The sequence below is a fragment of the Eumetopias jubatus genome, unplaced genomic scaffold, assembly GCF_037043125.1.
Source record: "Eumetopias jubatus isolate StellerSeaLion01/CBP00866 unplaced genomic scaffold, mEumJub1_p1.0 scaffold_13, whole genome shotgun sequence".
Classification (NCBI taxonomy): domain Eukaryota; kingdom Metazoa; phylum Chordata; class Mammalia; order Carnivora; family Otariidae; genus Eumetopias; species Eumetopias jubatus.
In genome coordinates, this window is record NW_028274819.1 from 4,287,840 (window position 1) to 4,300,325 (window position 12,486).

A 12,486-nucleotide genomic window follows, 5' to 3' on the forward strand; every position below is an offset into this window, starting at 1 on the left:
ATTTCCTCTCTTATCTTTATTTCTTTGTCTTCTGTGTTTCTTAGCTTTGTTCTAGTGTTCTTTTTTAAATTTATTGAGCCATATACTTAATTCATCAATTTTCATTCTCCCTTATTTGTTCATATAAGTATTTGAGGCAATGACTTTTCCTATAAGAACAGCTTTAGCTGCATCTCATAAGCTCTGGTGTGTAGTACTTACATTATCACTTCAAACCATCCTCCTGAAAGCCCTCTTCTGCGTTCCTATAACACATAGTTCATGTGCCCACCAGGGCACTTTCTCTATATTATGCAATTCTGGCACGATGCTGTGTGGTATAAAAATGTGAGCTGCATATGTACTTTTAAATTTTCTAGGAGCAACATTAAAACACATTAGAAGAAACAGGTGAGGGTGCCTGGGTGGCTCAGTCATTAGGCATCTGCCTTCAGCTCAGGTGATCTGAAAAACGAAGAGGGGAAAAAAAAGCTTCTCCTGTTGAAGTCACTGTTTACTTGTCTGTTACTTGCAGCCGGATGCAGTGGCTGCCTGGTATTAGACCAGGGCACATCCTCTCACTCACTCAGATGCCATGGCTTGAGTGCTCGTTCTGAGCCAGGCATGCGTCATGAGGCTGTAGATGGATGGCTGGTACGTGGATGCAGAGGCCTGCACGCATCAGAATTTTGTCAGTTGTGAATAAAGAAATCAATGCAAACTGGCTTGAGAGGTGGGGGAAAAAAGAAATATATTGCCTAGTGTAAGTGGAAAGGGGCTCAAATAACACTGGCAGAATCTGGTCTTCTTCCGGGGTCTTGTGTTGGTAGCAGCCTCCTGTTCCTGTCCTCTCTGCCAGACAACCCCAACAGCAGGGGTTGCAGCAAGAGCCCCGGAATTCTGGCCCACTGGACCAAATGGTGAACCTCAAGTGTGTGTGGGGGGGTGCCTTTCCACGCACCCATGTGCACACACAGGCAGCAGGCGGCTTACAGGCAGGCTAGCCACTGGAGACACATCAGCAGGCTGTGTGAACTGACTTTTCCTCCATCAGACCAGGAGTGGGGAGCGCTCTGCCCGAGAGGGAGTGGTCTCCCAGGACATGGAGGTTTCCGTTTTTAAAACTGGGGCAGTCCGAGGCCAACCAGAATGGTTGGCCACCCTCCTTGTTATATGATCGCGGTAACAACCGTGATTCCTCTTAAAGAGATCGGTAAAATCATGCACGATCATTTTAAAGAGAACTGGACGACGTTTTCCTTAAGAACGATGAGAACACATTCTCCCCTAATCCTGCAATCAGGTTCTTGACACAGTGAGGATGTGAGTTCTGCTGGGCCACTGGCCAATGCAATGGCCCAGAGGACAGCCACCCCCCGCCTCAGCCCTGGACGAATCCATGCATGGTAACCCCACCCTGTGCAGACTTCCCAGACTGTCATCTATAAGAAAAGGTCCTCACCTCTAAACCATCCTCCAAGACACCCCACCATCAAAAGTCTCTGGTGTTGGTCAGTCCCGCCCCCAGAAGGTCACTGCTTCTGCTGACTGGTTCCCCAGTCCCTGAGGTTGTCTCAAGCATAGCAGGTCCTTCTGGAGCAAGACAAGATCTTCTCGGTGTCGGTGAGCTCATCAGGTCCCACCGCATCCCCGACTCAGGCCCATCGCCCCTCTGCCAGGATGCCGCAAGGCTAGAAGGGTGGCTCCTGGTCGGGGCTTCCTGAGTCGGCTAGCCCTGCTCAGTGACACCAGCTCCTTAAGACTCTGCTCTGACAGAAGTCCCCAGTCCTCCGGGGAAGGCACAGTGCAACCAGGCCTCAGCCTCCCGGGGACATCTTGCCCCCAGCCCCTGCTTCTTGGTCGGGGGCGGGGGGCAGGGGGACCGGCGCTTGGCCATCGTGTTTGCTAAAATCTGCAGGGCGATTAGAATCTGCCGCCAGGTTGAGAAGCACCCAGCTACCACCTGCTGCTCAGGCAGGGTGTGACAGGGAGGTGGGCGGCAAGGAGGCGCCAGATTCTTGGCCCGTGTCAAGTTTCCTGCCTATCAGCCTTCGGAGGCGCGTCTCAGCCACACACTTAAAAGCAGAAAGGAAGAAAGGGCCCTGGGTTCCTGGCTTCTCTTCTCCATTGGCCTCCACACGTCCCATGGTGTGCAGAATATGGGGGGCTTGCCACCCCACCCCTCATCCAACCCTCCTTCTACCCTTCTGAGGGAGGCAGGGATTATTGTGCCCATTTTAGAGATGGAGAAAGAGAGTTCACCCACAGTCAACCAGAGCTGGGCTTGAACTCAGGTGTCAAAAAGTCTGTCCTAAGACCCTCCAGGGGTCTGCTTAAGGGAAAACCAAGGCAGTTGTCTGAACTATTATCCCCCCTCCCGGGGGGGGAGGGAGAACAAGAGGAAGCTGAGATACAGGGCAGCTTCTGATGGCAGGCCTGGCTTGTGATGTGACCACATCTGTCCTTCCTTCCTACCCCCCAGCCCTCTGGCTCATCCCCACCTTGTCCTGCAAACATATTTATAAAGAATTGGAGGCAGAGAGAGTCTTAAAGCAAGACCCACGCTCGCATCACTCACTCCAACAGCAGACCCCAGAACCTGGTGGACAGACAGGCAGTGGTGGCCCCTCTGTCCTGACATGGGACGTGGGACATCACCAGGACAGCCCTGGGCAGTCTGGGTAGGACACAGTCCATCTCTGCCATGTGGGTGGGATACAGGAGTGGTTTGCCTGTCCTGCCCCATCCTCCCACACACCCTCAGCCTCAGGACAGCACACCTCAGGGACACTGACCTCCTGGAGAGGAAGACCCGCCCATGCGGACACTCAGAGTCCGCCGGCCGCCAGGGGCCTTAGTCCGCCTTGGGTTTGCGGGGCTGCCGCCGGGCCAGTTTACAATCAATGTAGGTGCCAAGGCAGGACCAGAGAATGAAGCGCGCCAGCAGGATGAGGACCAGCAGGACCATGAGCGGGTCGGAGCCCATGCTTCCCGCGAACCAGGAGGCCATGCAGAGGCCGCGCGGTCCGGCGCAGGGCCCAGCCCTGGGGTGCAGGCCCGAGTCCTGGGGTGCAGGCCCCGCTCTGCAGAGGGTCAGATGGGCGGCCAGGCGGCCGAGGGAGCTCGGGCCAGCCGGGGCTGGGCGGGGGGGTGGGGGAGGATCGCTCCCAGGATGGCGCAAGGGGTCCAGCCAGCTCCCCTCCCCGGGGCGGCCCGGGGCGGCCTCGCTCCAATCCCCGGGCCTCCCTGGCGGGTGAGAGGCCGGATGGCGAGGCTAGCGGCCTCCCCGGTCAAGAGGCCCGCGCGCCATTCATGCCGCGAGCAGCCCCGGGGCCGACAATGGCCGCATTGTGGAGCGGCCCGGGCGGGAGGCCGCGAGCGCCCCCCCCCGCTCCGCCCGGCGCCCCGCTCGCCAGCGCTGACGTCACCTCCCAGCGGCTCGGGCGGCAGCTGCGGGGCGAGGCAGCCACCTTCTCCGGCTCTTTCAGCCGCCCACGCCCGCGCTTCCGGCGCGCGCACAATCGAGCCCTTTCTCCGCGCAATTAGCTATCACTCGGCGGCGGCGGCGGCGGCGGCGGCGGCGGCGGCTGGGCAGGGCTGGGGCGGGCGGGAAGGAGGGGGCGCGCGGGGAGAGGGAGGCGAGCAGCGGCGGAGACGAGCCCGCCGGGGCCCGCGCCCGGGGAGACCTGCGCGCTCACCAGCAGGGCCCGGCCCCGCGGGGTCCCCTGTCGCCCTCGCGGTGACCCTCGGCCTGCGCTCGCAGGCGACGCCGGGCCGGGGCCTCCACCTCTCTGGGCACAGACCCCTCACGGGAAAGCGAAGCGGAGGGCTGCGGTCTGAGCAGAAGGGCCGCGCGCGGATCCAGGGAGCAGCGTGGGCGCGGGGCGCGGGGCGCGGGCGCGGGGTCGTCGACTATCCCCCTGCCGCCAGAGAGGACGTCCTGAGAAATGTCCCCACGCCGTTTCTGAAATGACAGCATCCGCTCGTCCTTCTCTGTCTGCCACACACAGACTCTCACACCCACACCCAGGCATGCACGCTCGCATACACAGACACACATGCACACTGGAGCCCAGATGTGCACACCCGAGCACACCTCCGCGGCCTCTGCCCACCTCCCCACATCTGGCCTTACCCAGCCAAGCTTTCCTGGGAGAAGAGACAGTTTGGTCACGTCCTCCAACTCCAACCCTATAGCCTCAAAACACAAAGGAGCCCCAGTTGGAGTTCAGAGGGCCCGGCAGGGAGGAGCCAAGGTCTCTGAAAGTCTGGCCCTGGGGATCCAAGCCCGTCCTCACCTGGGAAATGGTCCAGCCGCAGGTACCTCACCAGAGAGAAGGCTCAGGGGCCTCCAGGAGTGCGGGCCACCTGAAGCCAGTTCCTGAATTTCTTCTTTACCTACAAAATGAGAATGTGCTCCTGCTCAGCCTTTCCAGAAGGTTCTATGTAAGGAGTAAATGCAAAGGCTTTGACAAGGAACACAACCTAAGATGGGCAGAGCGGTAGGGTGGGAGCACTCGCTTGTGATTTTCATAATGATAATCCCAGCGAATGTGTGCTGGATGCTCACCATGGACCAGACCCACAATGAGCCCCGCTGGCATCCCTCCATCAACACTCACCCCTGTTAGCTCAGCTATCACCCCGACTGAAAGTGCAACGAGCCCTTCTTTGCTCTCTGGGTGGCAAATGCCTTTTTCTGCCTCTGTCCATGCAGAGACCTAGCTGCCAGCCAGTGGATCCTGCCAGGTGACCCAGTGCATTTGCTGACCATGACTCTTAAAGGTGACATTAAGCTCTGGCCTTATATGCTTTGTGCAGAGGTTTGAAGATCACTTCAAACTCACATGAGAACTTAGTGGGAGCCCAACGTGGAAGCAGTAATCACATAGAGCATTCTTGAAGATGTGGCTGCTTGATAAGGGCTTCCAGAGTGTTGCAGAGAAGTCCTCCAAGGTGTACGGGAGGTGCCTTCCCGGACACACCCATCTGCATCTGGAGCGAGGTCCCAGGGGAAAGGAGCCACGAACTTGGGGAGGGAAAAGAGGTTGGTTCCTGAGTGGGCACTTTGCTTACCTGTGTGGTCAGCCTCTCCAGGTGGGCATCCTGGGCCAGCCGGAGGGGCAAGGACACGCCAGGCAGAGCCCCGTCCTCCACCTCCTGCTCTGCGGCTCCCCACCCAGCAGATGGGGACAAAGTGGCCTTGGGTAAATTTCTCTGATTGCCAAGTGCACCATGGGACACGCAAAGTCAACAGCGCCCTGGTCACGTGGCACCCATGCACCCAGACTCCTTAGGATCACGGAGGCCTCCCCGCTCCTGCACAGAGGTGCCCGGGCCCCAGAGTCGGTGAGGCTGAGGTCAGCACGCCCTTCAGGAGAGGAAGTGAATGCCCCCATCCCCTGGACAATGTCACAGCTGTGCCCAGGGCTGACTTCTCCTGAGAAGGATCTACCTGATGTGCAGGTGCAGCAGACCTTAGATGGGTAAGGTGGCCATCACCCACAAGGAGAAAATAATTCGGTGTTGAGACAGCGCAGCAGACAAGCCCGCTCAGTTCCCACCATCCCCCATGGTGCAGACATTATGTGCTCCCCATTCTAATCATTTCATAATTCTCAGTGATGATGGGCTTGGAGCATGGTCGGGGCTGCACCCTGATGCCTGGGAACCTTTACCCATCTCTGTGCCCCCGACCCCTGGCTTCAATGTCCATTTGCTCCAAACACAAGTCTCTTCCAGGGTATATGCTCGGCTGTGGGGGCTGCCCAGCACGGAGCCCGGGAACACCCTGGGGGCTTTCCTGCCCAGGACCAACTAGAGGGGGTGGTGAATGCCCAGCTCCCCTGCAGGTCAGGACAAACTCAAAGGCCAAAAGCAGGCCCCAGAATTCCGCTCAGGATCACCGTGAATTTGGGTGAACCCGGGGCAGGAGTCGGTGAGGGAAGTGGTACCCTCTCACTCAGGATCCATCTAGCCTATCGCCCTGGTTTTTGGTTGGTTGGTTGGTTTTGTTTTTCGCTTTCATCGTGGCACTGACGTCTCTCAAATCTCTGATGTGTGTCTAGCATGTGAGCTCTCACCAGATCCCCAGGGGCTTAGCACCGTTCCAGGCACCTAGAAGGCACTTGGTAGGAAGGTGCGTGCATCGGGATCAAGAGCCCAAAGTAAAGGAAGCATGTGTTTCCATTAGACTGGATTCTGCCCAAATTATAAAACTACCAGCCACAACTGTGCTAAGAGTGAGGTGCTCAGAGGTGTTGGAGGCGTAATGAAAATCATCATTATTTTTTCTTCTTCTATAAGCAGACACGCTTGCTATTACAAAAAATAAACAAGCCAACATTACAGGGATATGAGTTAAGAGAGAATGAAGGTCAACTCCTCTTTCTGCCAAGAAAGGCGTAAGTTGCTGGAGAAATGAGGAGTGGTGTAGACCAGGGGTTATCACCCTCGGAAGTTTTGTGGCTGAATTACCTCTTCCCCTGAGAATATTGCAGCTCAAAACGCAGCCTGCGTGCCGGGGGCCGGGGGGGGGGGGGAGCGGGGGGGCGGTGCTGAAGTCAACAGAACGTGCATTTCACACTGGGTTTCCACTAAAGTGCTCCCTAAGCACAGACGGGTGAAAATTAATTTTCTTTCTTCCTGCCCCACAAAAGCAGATTAAAATCCCCAACAGTGGGACAAGTGGGGAAAAGTGGAAAGTGGAGAGCTTCCTCCCCGAGGGAGACCCCTGCGCCGGCCGGCTTCTCCCCCCTGACAAGGGATGGCCCCAGCCATCTGAAACATTCTGCTGCGAGCATAAAGCCGGACCCAGGAGAATGCACTTGAGAAAAATTACACCGCTGCCCTTCCAACAGTTGAAAGCTGGTATGTAACTTTGCTCGAGGTGATCAAACAGCTAGTCAAGGACGCTGTCAGGAACAGAATGAAATTCCAAATAAATTAGCCATGTCCGAGAAGCCAATACAACACCGGATTAAGGCGCACAAAGAAAACACAATTTATTCAGCCTACCTTGTCAGAATTCTTAATAACCTTGCTCCCTCTTTCTCACCTCGGGCTGAGCCCTCGGACGAAAAGGGACAAAGGGAACCCCACTCGGAACTTGGGGCTGCACATGCGTGCATGCACGGTGGGGGCCTATGGTGTAGGTGAGCAATACGTGCGCATAAAATTGTGCTTTGAAGCGCGTTTCAGCGGAGACCATACGTGTCGTGCAGGGGAGGCGAGGGGTCTGTCGCCAAGCCCGGCAAGCATGTGCGGCTCGCTCACATCTGAATGAGAGAGTTCATACATTAGAATACGGGACGTGGGGGCCGAAGGGAGGAATATTAACCATTTCTGCTTAACTCTTTGGGGTGTGGGAGGGAGAGGCATCCTGCCGGCCTCTCTGGGGACGCCTTGTTGTGGCGGGGGCATCTTTACTCCAACATTATTTCGTGGTTTAAGGCAACAAGTAGGTGAAAGGTAACCACAGCCCCTTGCAAAGACTCACTGTCCTCTGATACGATTCACTAATATCGTCAACAGTGCTAAAAACAATACCGGTTTTTTCTTTCTTTCTTTCTTTCTTTTTTTTTTTTTAATCAATGAACCCAGACAGCTTTCACACGCCGACTAAAGCTCTTTGAAAGAGTTAACGGGCAGTTTTGCAGCTTTGGAGGAGGCACCTTTGAAGGCTCTGTGGGGATGTATCTGCTTTGCCTAAAGACCTCAGAGAGCCAGGGGCCCTTTCTTCTTCACAAGGAGGCGGGAGGGGGGGCAAGAAGGGGGGGACACAGAGGGAGGGGGTTTGCTCTGCAGTACTGAGGCGTTTGCAAGATAAAACCAGCAGGAATTTTGAGGGGAACTGGAAGGAAGTGATCCTCCGTTAGTCTGAGACAGCATGTCAAGAGGCCTGAGAAATACACAAAATAAAGATTTTCCCAGAAATAGAAAAAAAAAAGGAGATGACTTAATGGTATTACTTTTCTTTTTTTTTTTTTTTTTTGGAAGATAAAAGAAATGTGGTGAGTGGGGGCAGGGAGATCTCAGCAGTTTCCCAGGCGTGACTAGGCCTCGATTCTGTTTCTCTTATTAATTTCTCAATTAAAAAGGAGGATCGGGGAGACCCTGGCAAGGCCCTCGGAACAGGCCAGGGAGCGACAGGCGTGAGGACACTGTGGGCTCTCCAAGTTGGATTGAGCCGCAAGAAGGGGCCCATCGCCACTAAAATGTGTGTCACCCAAGAATGCCCTGCCCCTCAGAAATGCCATACTCCCATAACCACCCCAAGGGGCCTGTGTCCACACGCCTCCTGGAGTCCCCATTGTCACCAGTGGGTGATGGCAGTCAGTGATCAGTGCAGGATAGTGCAGGCTAGCCCAGGCCTGCCCCCAGGCTATGGCTCGCTCACGGAAAATGCCCTGGCACCTGTCAGCAAGCCTACAGGGCCCCATCTTCTTCTGCCCCTGGCTTACCCCGCTGCGCGTGGGTCTGCCCCAGGATGGTAGGACTCACGGTCACAGCAGCCCAGAGAAGAGGACGGAGAGGGCAAAGGCCCGCAGACGAGGGGAAAGGAACGGAGCATTCTTCAGAGCTGATAAAAGACATCAGTGCACAGATCCAGACATCCCAAAGAGTCCAACGTCAGCCAAGTGAATTAAAACATACCTGGATTTTGCTTTAATCGGGCATGTTAAGATGACAGACACAGAGACCCCTGCCTTGAAAGAAGACGTATGAGGTGCGGTTGCCTCGCAGGGCCACGCGGGCGGGCCCCGGGGCCGGTCAGAAGCAGCAGAAGCCGGGGCGGGAGTCCTCGTCACCACAGTGACCAGAGGTCATTTGCTGTGCTGTCCCCTATGCCGTAGAAAGCAAAAAAGGCAGGTGCTGGGGTTTGTGGAGGTTTGTGATGTGATGCTCACACGCCCATGAAAACACGAAGATGGGGCGAATGTGAGCAGCTTCAGCCATTAGTGTGGCTCATGGTTTCAAGAATCCAAATTATCAATTACGGAGCATCAGGAATGGTTATGGCCGAGGAGAGTATCTTGGAAGCAGCCGGAGAGCAAGGCAGCGCTGAAGTCCAGGTGACAGACGGACCCTCCGCGGGCCCCTCAACAGCAATGGGAAGGCAGAACACGGCGCCTTCGTGTGTCGTAGCTGTTGGAATAAAACAGGCACCTAAAACTGTATGTCCAACCACAAATGTGTACAGACACACACTAGGGTTTTGGGAATTTACCTGTGAGTGCGTGTGCTTGGTTGAAGGGAACACATATCTTTAACTTTACAAGAAAAATGCTGATTTATTTTCCAAGGTGGTGGCACTGAGTGACCGTTCAGACAGTGGTGAGCAGGAGCTCGGGTTCTTCCCATCCTCTGCAATGCTGACTTTCTGATGTTTGCCAATCCAGCCGACCAGAAACAGTGTCTTGTAGTTCTGTTCTTATTCTCCGTGTTGGGTTTCCTCTCCTAGGAAGTTGTAGCTGAGTCTCTGGCCAGTGGGCTGTTTCTTATTGGTTTTTAGGCATTCTTCACTGATTTAACCATGTATCCTATTTTCTGTGTTCTGGGCCCCTGCCTGGGTCAGCCCACTCCTAGAGACGGCAAACGGCTCGCCCAGGAGCACGCCTCTCAAATACAAACCCCCTTGCAGAGCCTAAACCCCAACCACCTTCTTTATCGGGGCTCCCACACTCTGAGCTATGGTCCCTTGGTCTTATCACCCCAGGGCAGGTGCCACACGACCAGGGACAGCCTCGGTGCCCCCAGAGTCTGCTGAAATGATTCCAACTAGCCAATCCTCAGCCTGCTTGCCTTACCTCACTTGTGCTTTTTCACAGAAACTGCAGGAGAGACTCTTGCCCCCGTGTCCCCCCAGCCACCCAAAGCTCCCTTTCCTCCTGGCCAACCCTGGTGCTTCCCTGCAAGGCCCCCACGGCACGGTGAGCTCCCGCCTCCAGATCTGTCGACCTTGCTATACCTTAATAACAACAAAACCCGTATGAAAACATCCATCCTCTTCATACTGATTCCCTGTCGATTCTGCATGTTACAATATCTCCTCAGTCTGCAGATGGTGTTTTGAGAAACGTAAGTTCTAAACCCAAATACGTCAAATGTGTCAACGATACCAAAGACACTACCAAGGACAGAAAGGCAAGAGAAATTAAACACACAAAAGATTGAGAGCAAAGACACAATGCTGTCACTACTCTCTCCCATTAGAGAGGAGGGAAGATCACGTGACAAGTCACAGACAGCTCTTCAAGCTTCTCACGAGGTGCCACGCCCACGGCTGCTCACACACCATTGGCCAAAGCAAGTCATGTGTTTGTGGTTAACACAAGTGCAATGGCACGTCACTCCCACAGGCAGGTTATACATCGAAGCGTCTGTCGTAGCAGAGAGGAGTAAGACTCTCCTGCCCAGCTTTGAAGAAGTAACCTGCCATGTTGTGGGAAGAGGGTCCTCTTGGCTAGAACCTGAGGGTGGTCTCCAGGAGCCAAGAGCACGAGTGAACTTTGAAGTGGATTCCTCCCCCAGAGCCTCCCAGTAAGACCTTAACCCTGGTCTCTTGTGAGATCCTGAGCAGAGAACTGTCAGGCCCACCTGGACCTCTGCCCTAATGAACTGTGAGCTAATCAATGGATATCACTTTAAGCCGCCGTGTTGGTTAGTGATGATTTGTCATGTAGCGTAGGTAATGGATACAGATCTTGGTGGAGAGTTGCCATCCTACTGCGTGCCCAAAGTATTTAGAACCCAAAATACTTGGTGGAGAACACTGACGACCCCCTACCTCACGCCTCACATGAAAATCAGCTCCAGGTGGTTGAACAATTCAATGCGAAAGGCAAAACCATAAAACTTTCAGAGGACAATATAGACTGATGTGGACGGAGCCTCAAAATAGGTCCATCTTAACAATACACAAAAGTACCAACCGTAAAAGAAAAGATTGATCCATTTACTTTTAGGCAAGTAAAAATTAAGACGTTTGCCACTAATAGACTGCCAGTAAAGACAATACCAAAAAATACATTTCAGGCCAAAGAGAAATAACCGCAGAAGGAAAACGCAAGATGCAAGAAAAACCGTGAACAAAGGGCATAGGGAACATTTGGATAAGTATAAACAAACACTGACCGCATAAAACAAGAAAAATCAGGTCTAAGTTGGGGAGGTTAAAATTAGAAATAAAATATGTGACACAATTGCATATCAGTCAGAGGAGAGATAACATATTCTAAAGCCTCCCGTCTTTGGAAGGAGTATAAAATACAGATTAAGGTAAGCGTGTAAAAATTTATGACGCCTCGTAAAAGTCTCTAGGGTCACCACTAAAAGAACAGAGATTGAGTATCTGAGGTCCAAAGTAGTAGAGGAGGAGAGACTCAAATGAGAAGAAAAATAAACAATCTAAAAGAAGCTACAAAAAGAGAAAATACAGGCCACTGGCAAGCTCTAAATAAAAGGCAGAGATAAAACCTGCTGGCCCCATGATTCTGCAGAATGGAAAACAGTGACCGCTCCGAACTTGACCTCGAGAAAGGACACCGTGCTGACCTTCACACAGCTCTCATGGGCTGTCTCCTTCTCGACCTTCAGGTTTTGGCTTTAATTCCGCCTTCTGAGAGAGGCCCCCGCACTGACCTCCCTTTCCAGGGCTGGTTTTCAAGCACGCCTTCTTCTTCAAGGCAGAGAGACTATCTGCCCTCATTACTGGTGGATGCCATATTTGCAACTTCACCTGCTTGCTAAAACTTCTACCTCCAAAATCAATACCTGTAGCCCCTTTGTGATCACTTGCAGATGTAGAGCCCCAGAGCATCTGATGCACACATTCCCAACCGAGGTCAAAGCTCAACGCTTTGCAGACGGTCTTGCATTTATTCCTGGGGGGCAGGCAGGTCTGTTTGACAAGGGAAGGGAATCTGAACCCACAGCGGGGTTTCCAAATTCTCTCACTGGTTTCTGCTCTGCCAACTTGTCCAAAGACGGTTGTAAGGTTGCCTTAAGTTTTCTCCTAAATCCATCCTCACAAATGCCCGTTCTGCCCCTACATGACCTTGATAGAGCCTGACCCAGCTCCCCAGCTCCTTCAGTGCCATTGACCTGAGGGCGCTGCGTCAGCTGAGCTGAGTCACTGCCCTTGGAGGAAGCGCCCATCCTCACCTTCCAGCCCGTGGGCTTGGACACCCCCTAATCACAGTCCCCCGTGTGCGGGCCACACCCTGCAGACCTTGAGGGCAGTCCTGCCATCATGTGCTGATCCCTCTCTCAGAATGCATGTGGGACTATGGGCTGATGCCGCCGGAAGGCCACAGGTGTGCCCAAAACCCTTGCTGAGACAAGAGTCCCCGTCGTTGTTGGGAAACCTGGCCATCACGGTGAGCACGCCTGCCGAGAGGAATTTTGCTTCCCCACTCCCTGACCCTCCCTGCCAGAGCCCCCACCTCATTTCCGTTTCTCACCCAGGAAATCTGAAGTTACACATGGGTCTGGCTAAGCCTGGAT

General features: G+C 54.1%; 1 protein-coding gene and 1 long non-coding RNA gene across 2 annotated transcripts; both read right to left on the reverse strand.

The window, feature by feature from the left end:
* Positions 1 to 2,833: 2,833 nt before the first annotated feature.
* On the reverse strand, positions 2,834 to 2,989 carry SMIM38 (small integral membrane protein 38). The gene has a single exon (XM_088018036.1). The coding sequence runs from the start codon at positions 2,987 to 2,989 to the stop codon at positions 2,834 to 2,836; it is 156 nt and encodes a 51-aa protein (XP_087874162.1).
* A 5,630-nt stretch (positions 2,990 to 8,619) lies between these two features.
* Positions 8,620 to 9,649, reverse strand: LOC114220172 (uncharacterized). Its single transcript, XR_003611529.2, has 2 exons — positions 9,209 to 9,649; positions 8,620 to 9,126 (listed from the first exon to the last, which is right to left on the reverse strand). It is a non-coding gene; the product is annotated as an uncharacterized LOC114220172 (long non-coding RNA).
* Between the last annotated feature and the right edge of the window lie 2,837 nt (positions 9,650 to 12,486).

Bases quoted from the DNA above. Each gene is read 5' to 3' on its own strand.
- SMIM38 (XM_088018036.1), bottom strand. From the start codon at position 2,989: ATGGCCTCCTGGTTCGCGGGAAGCATGGGCTCCGACCCGCTCATGGTC.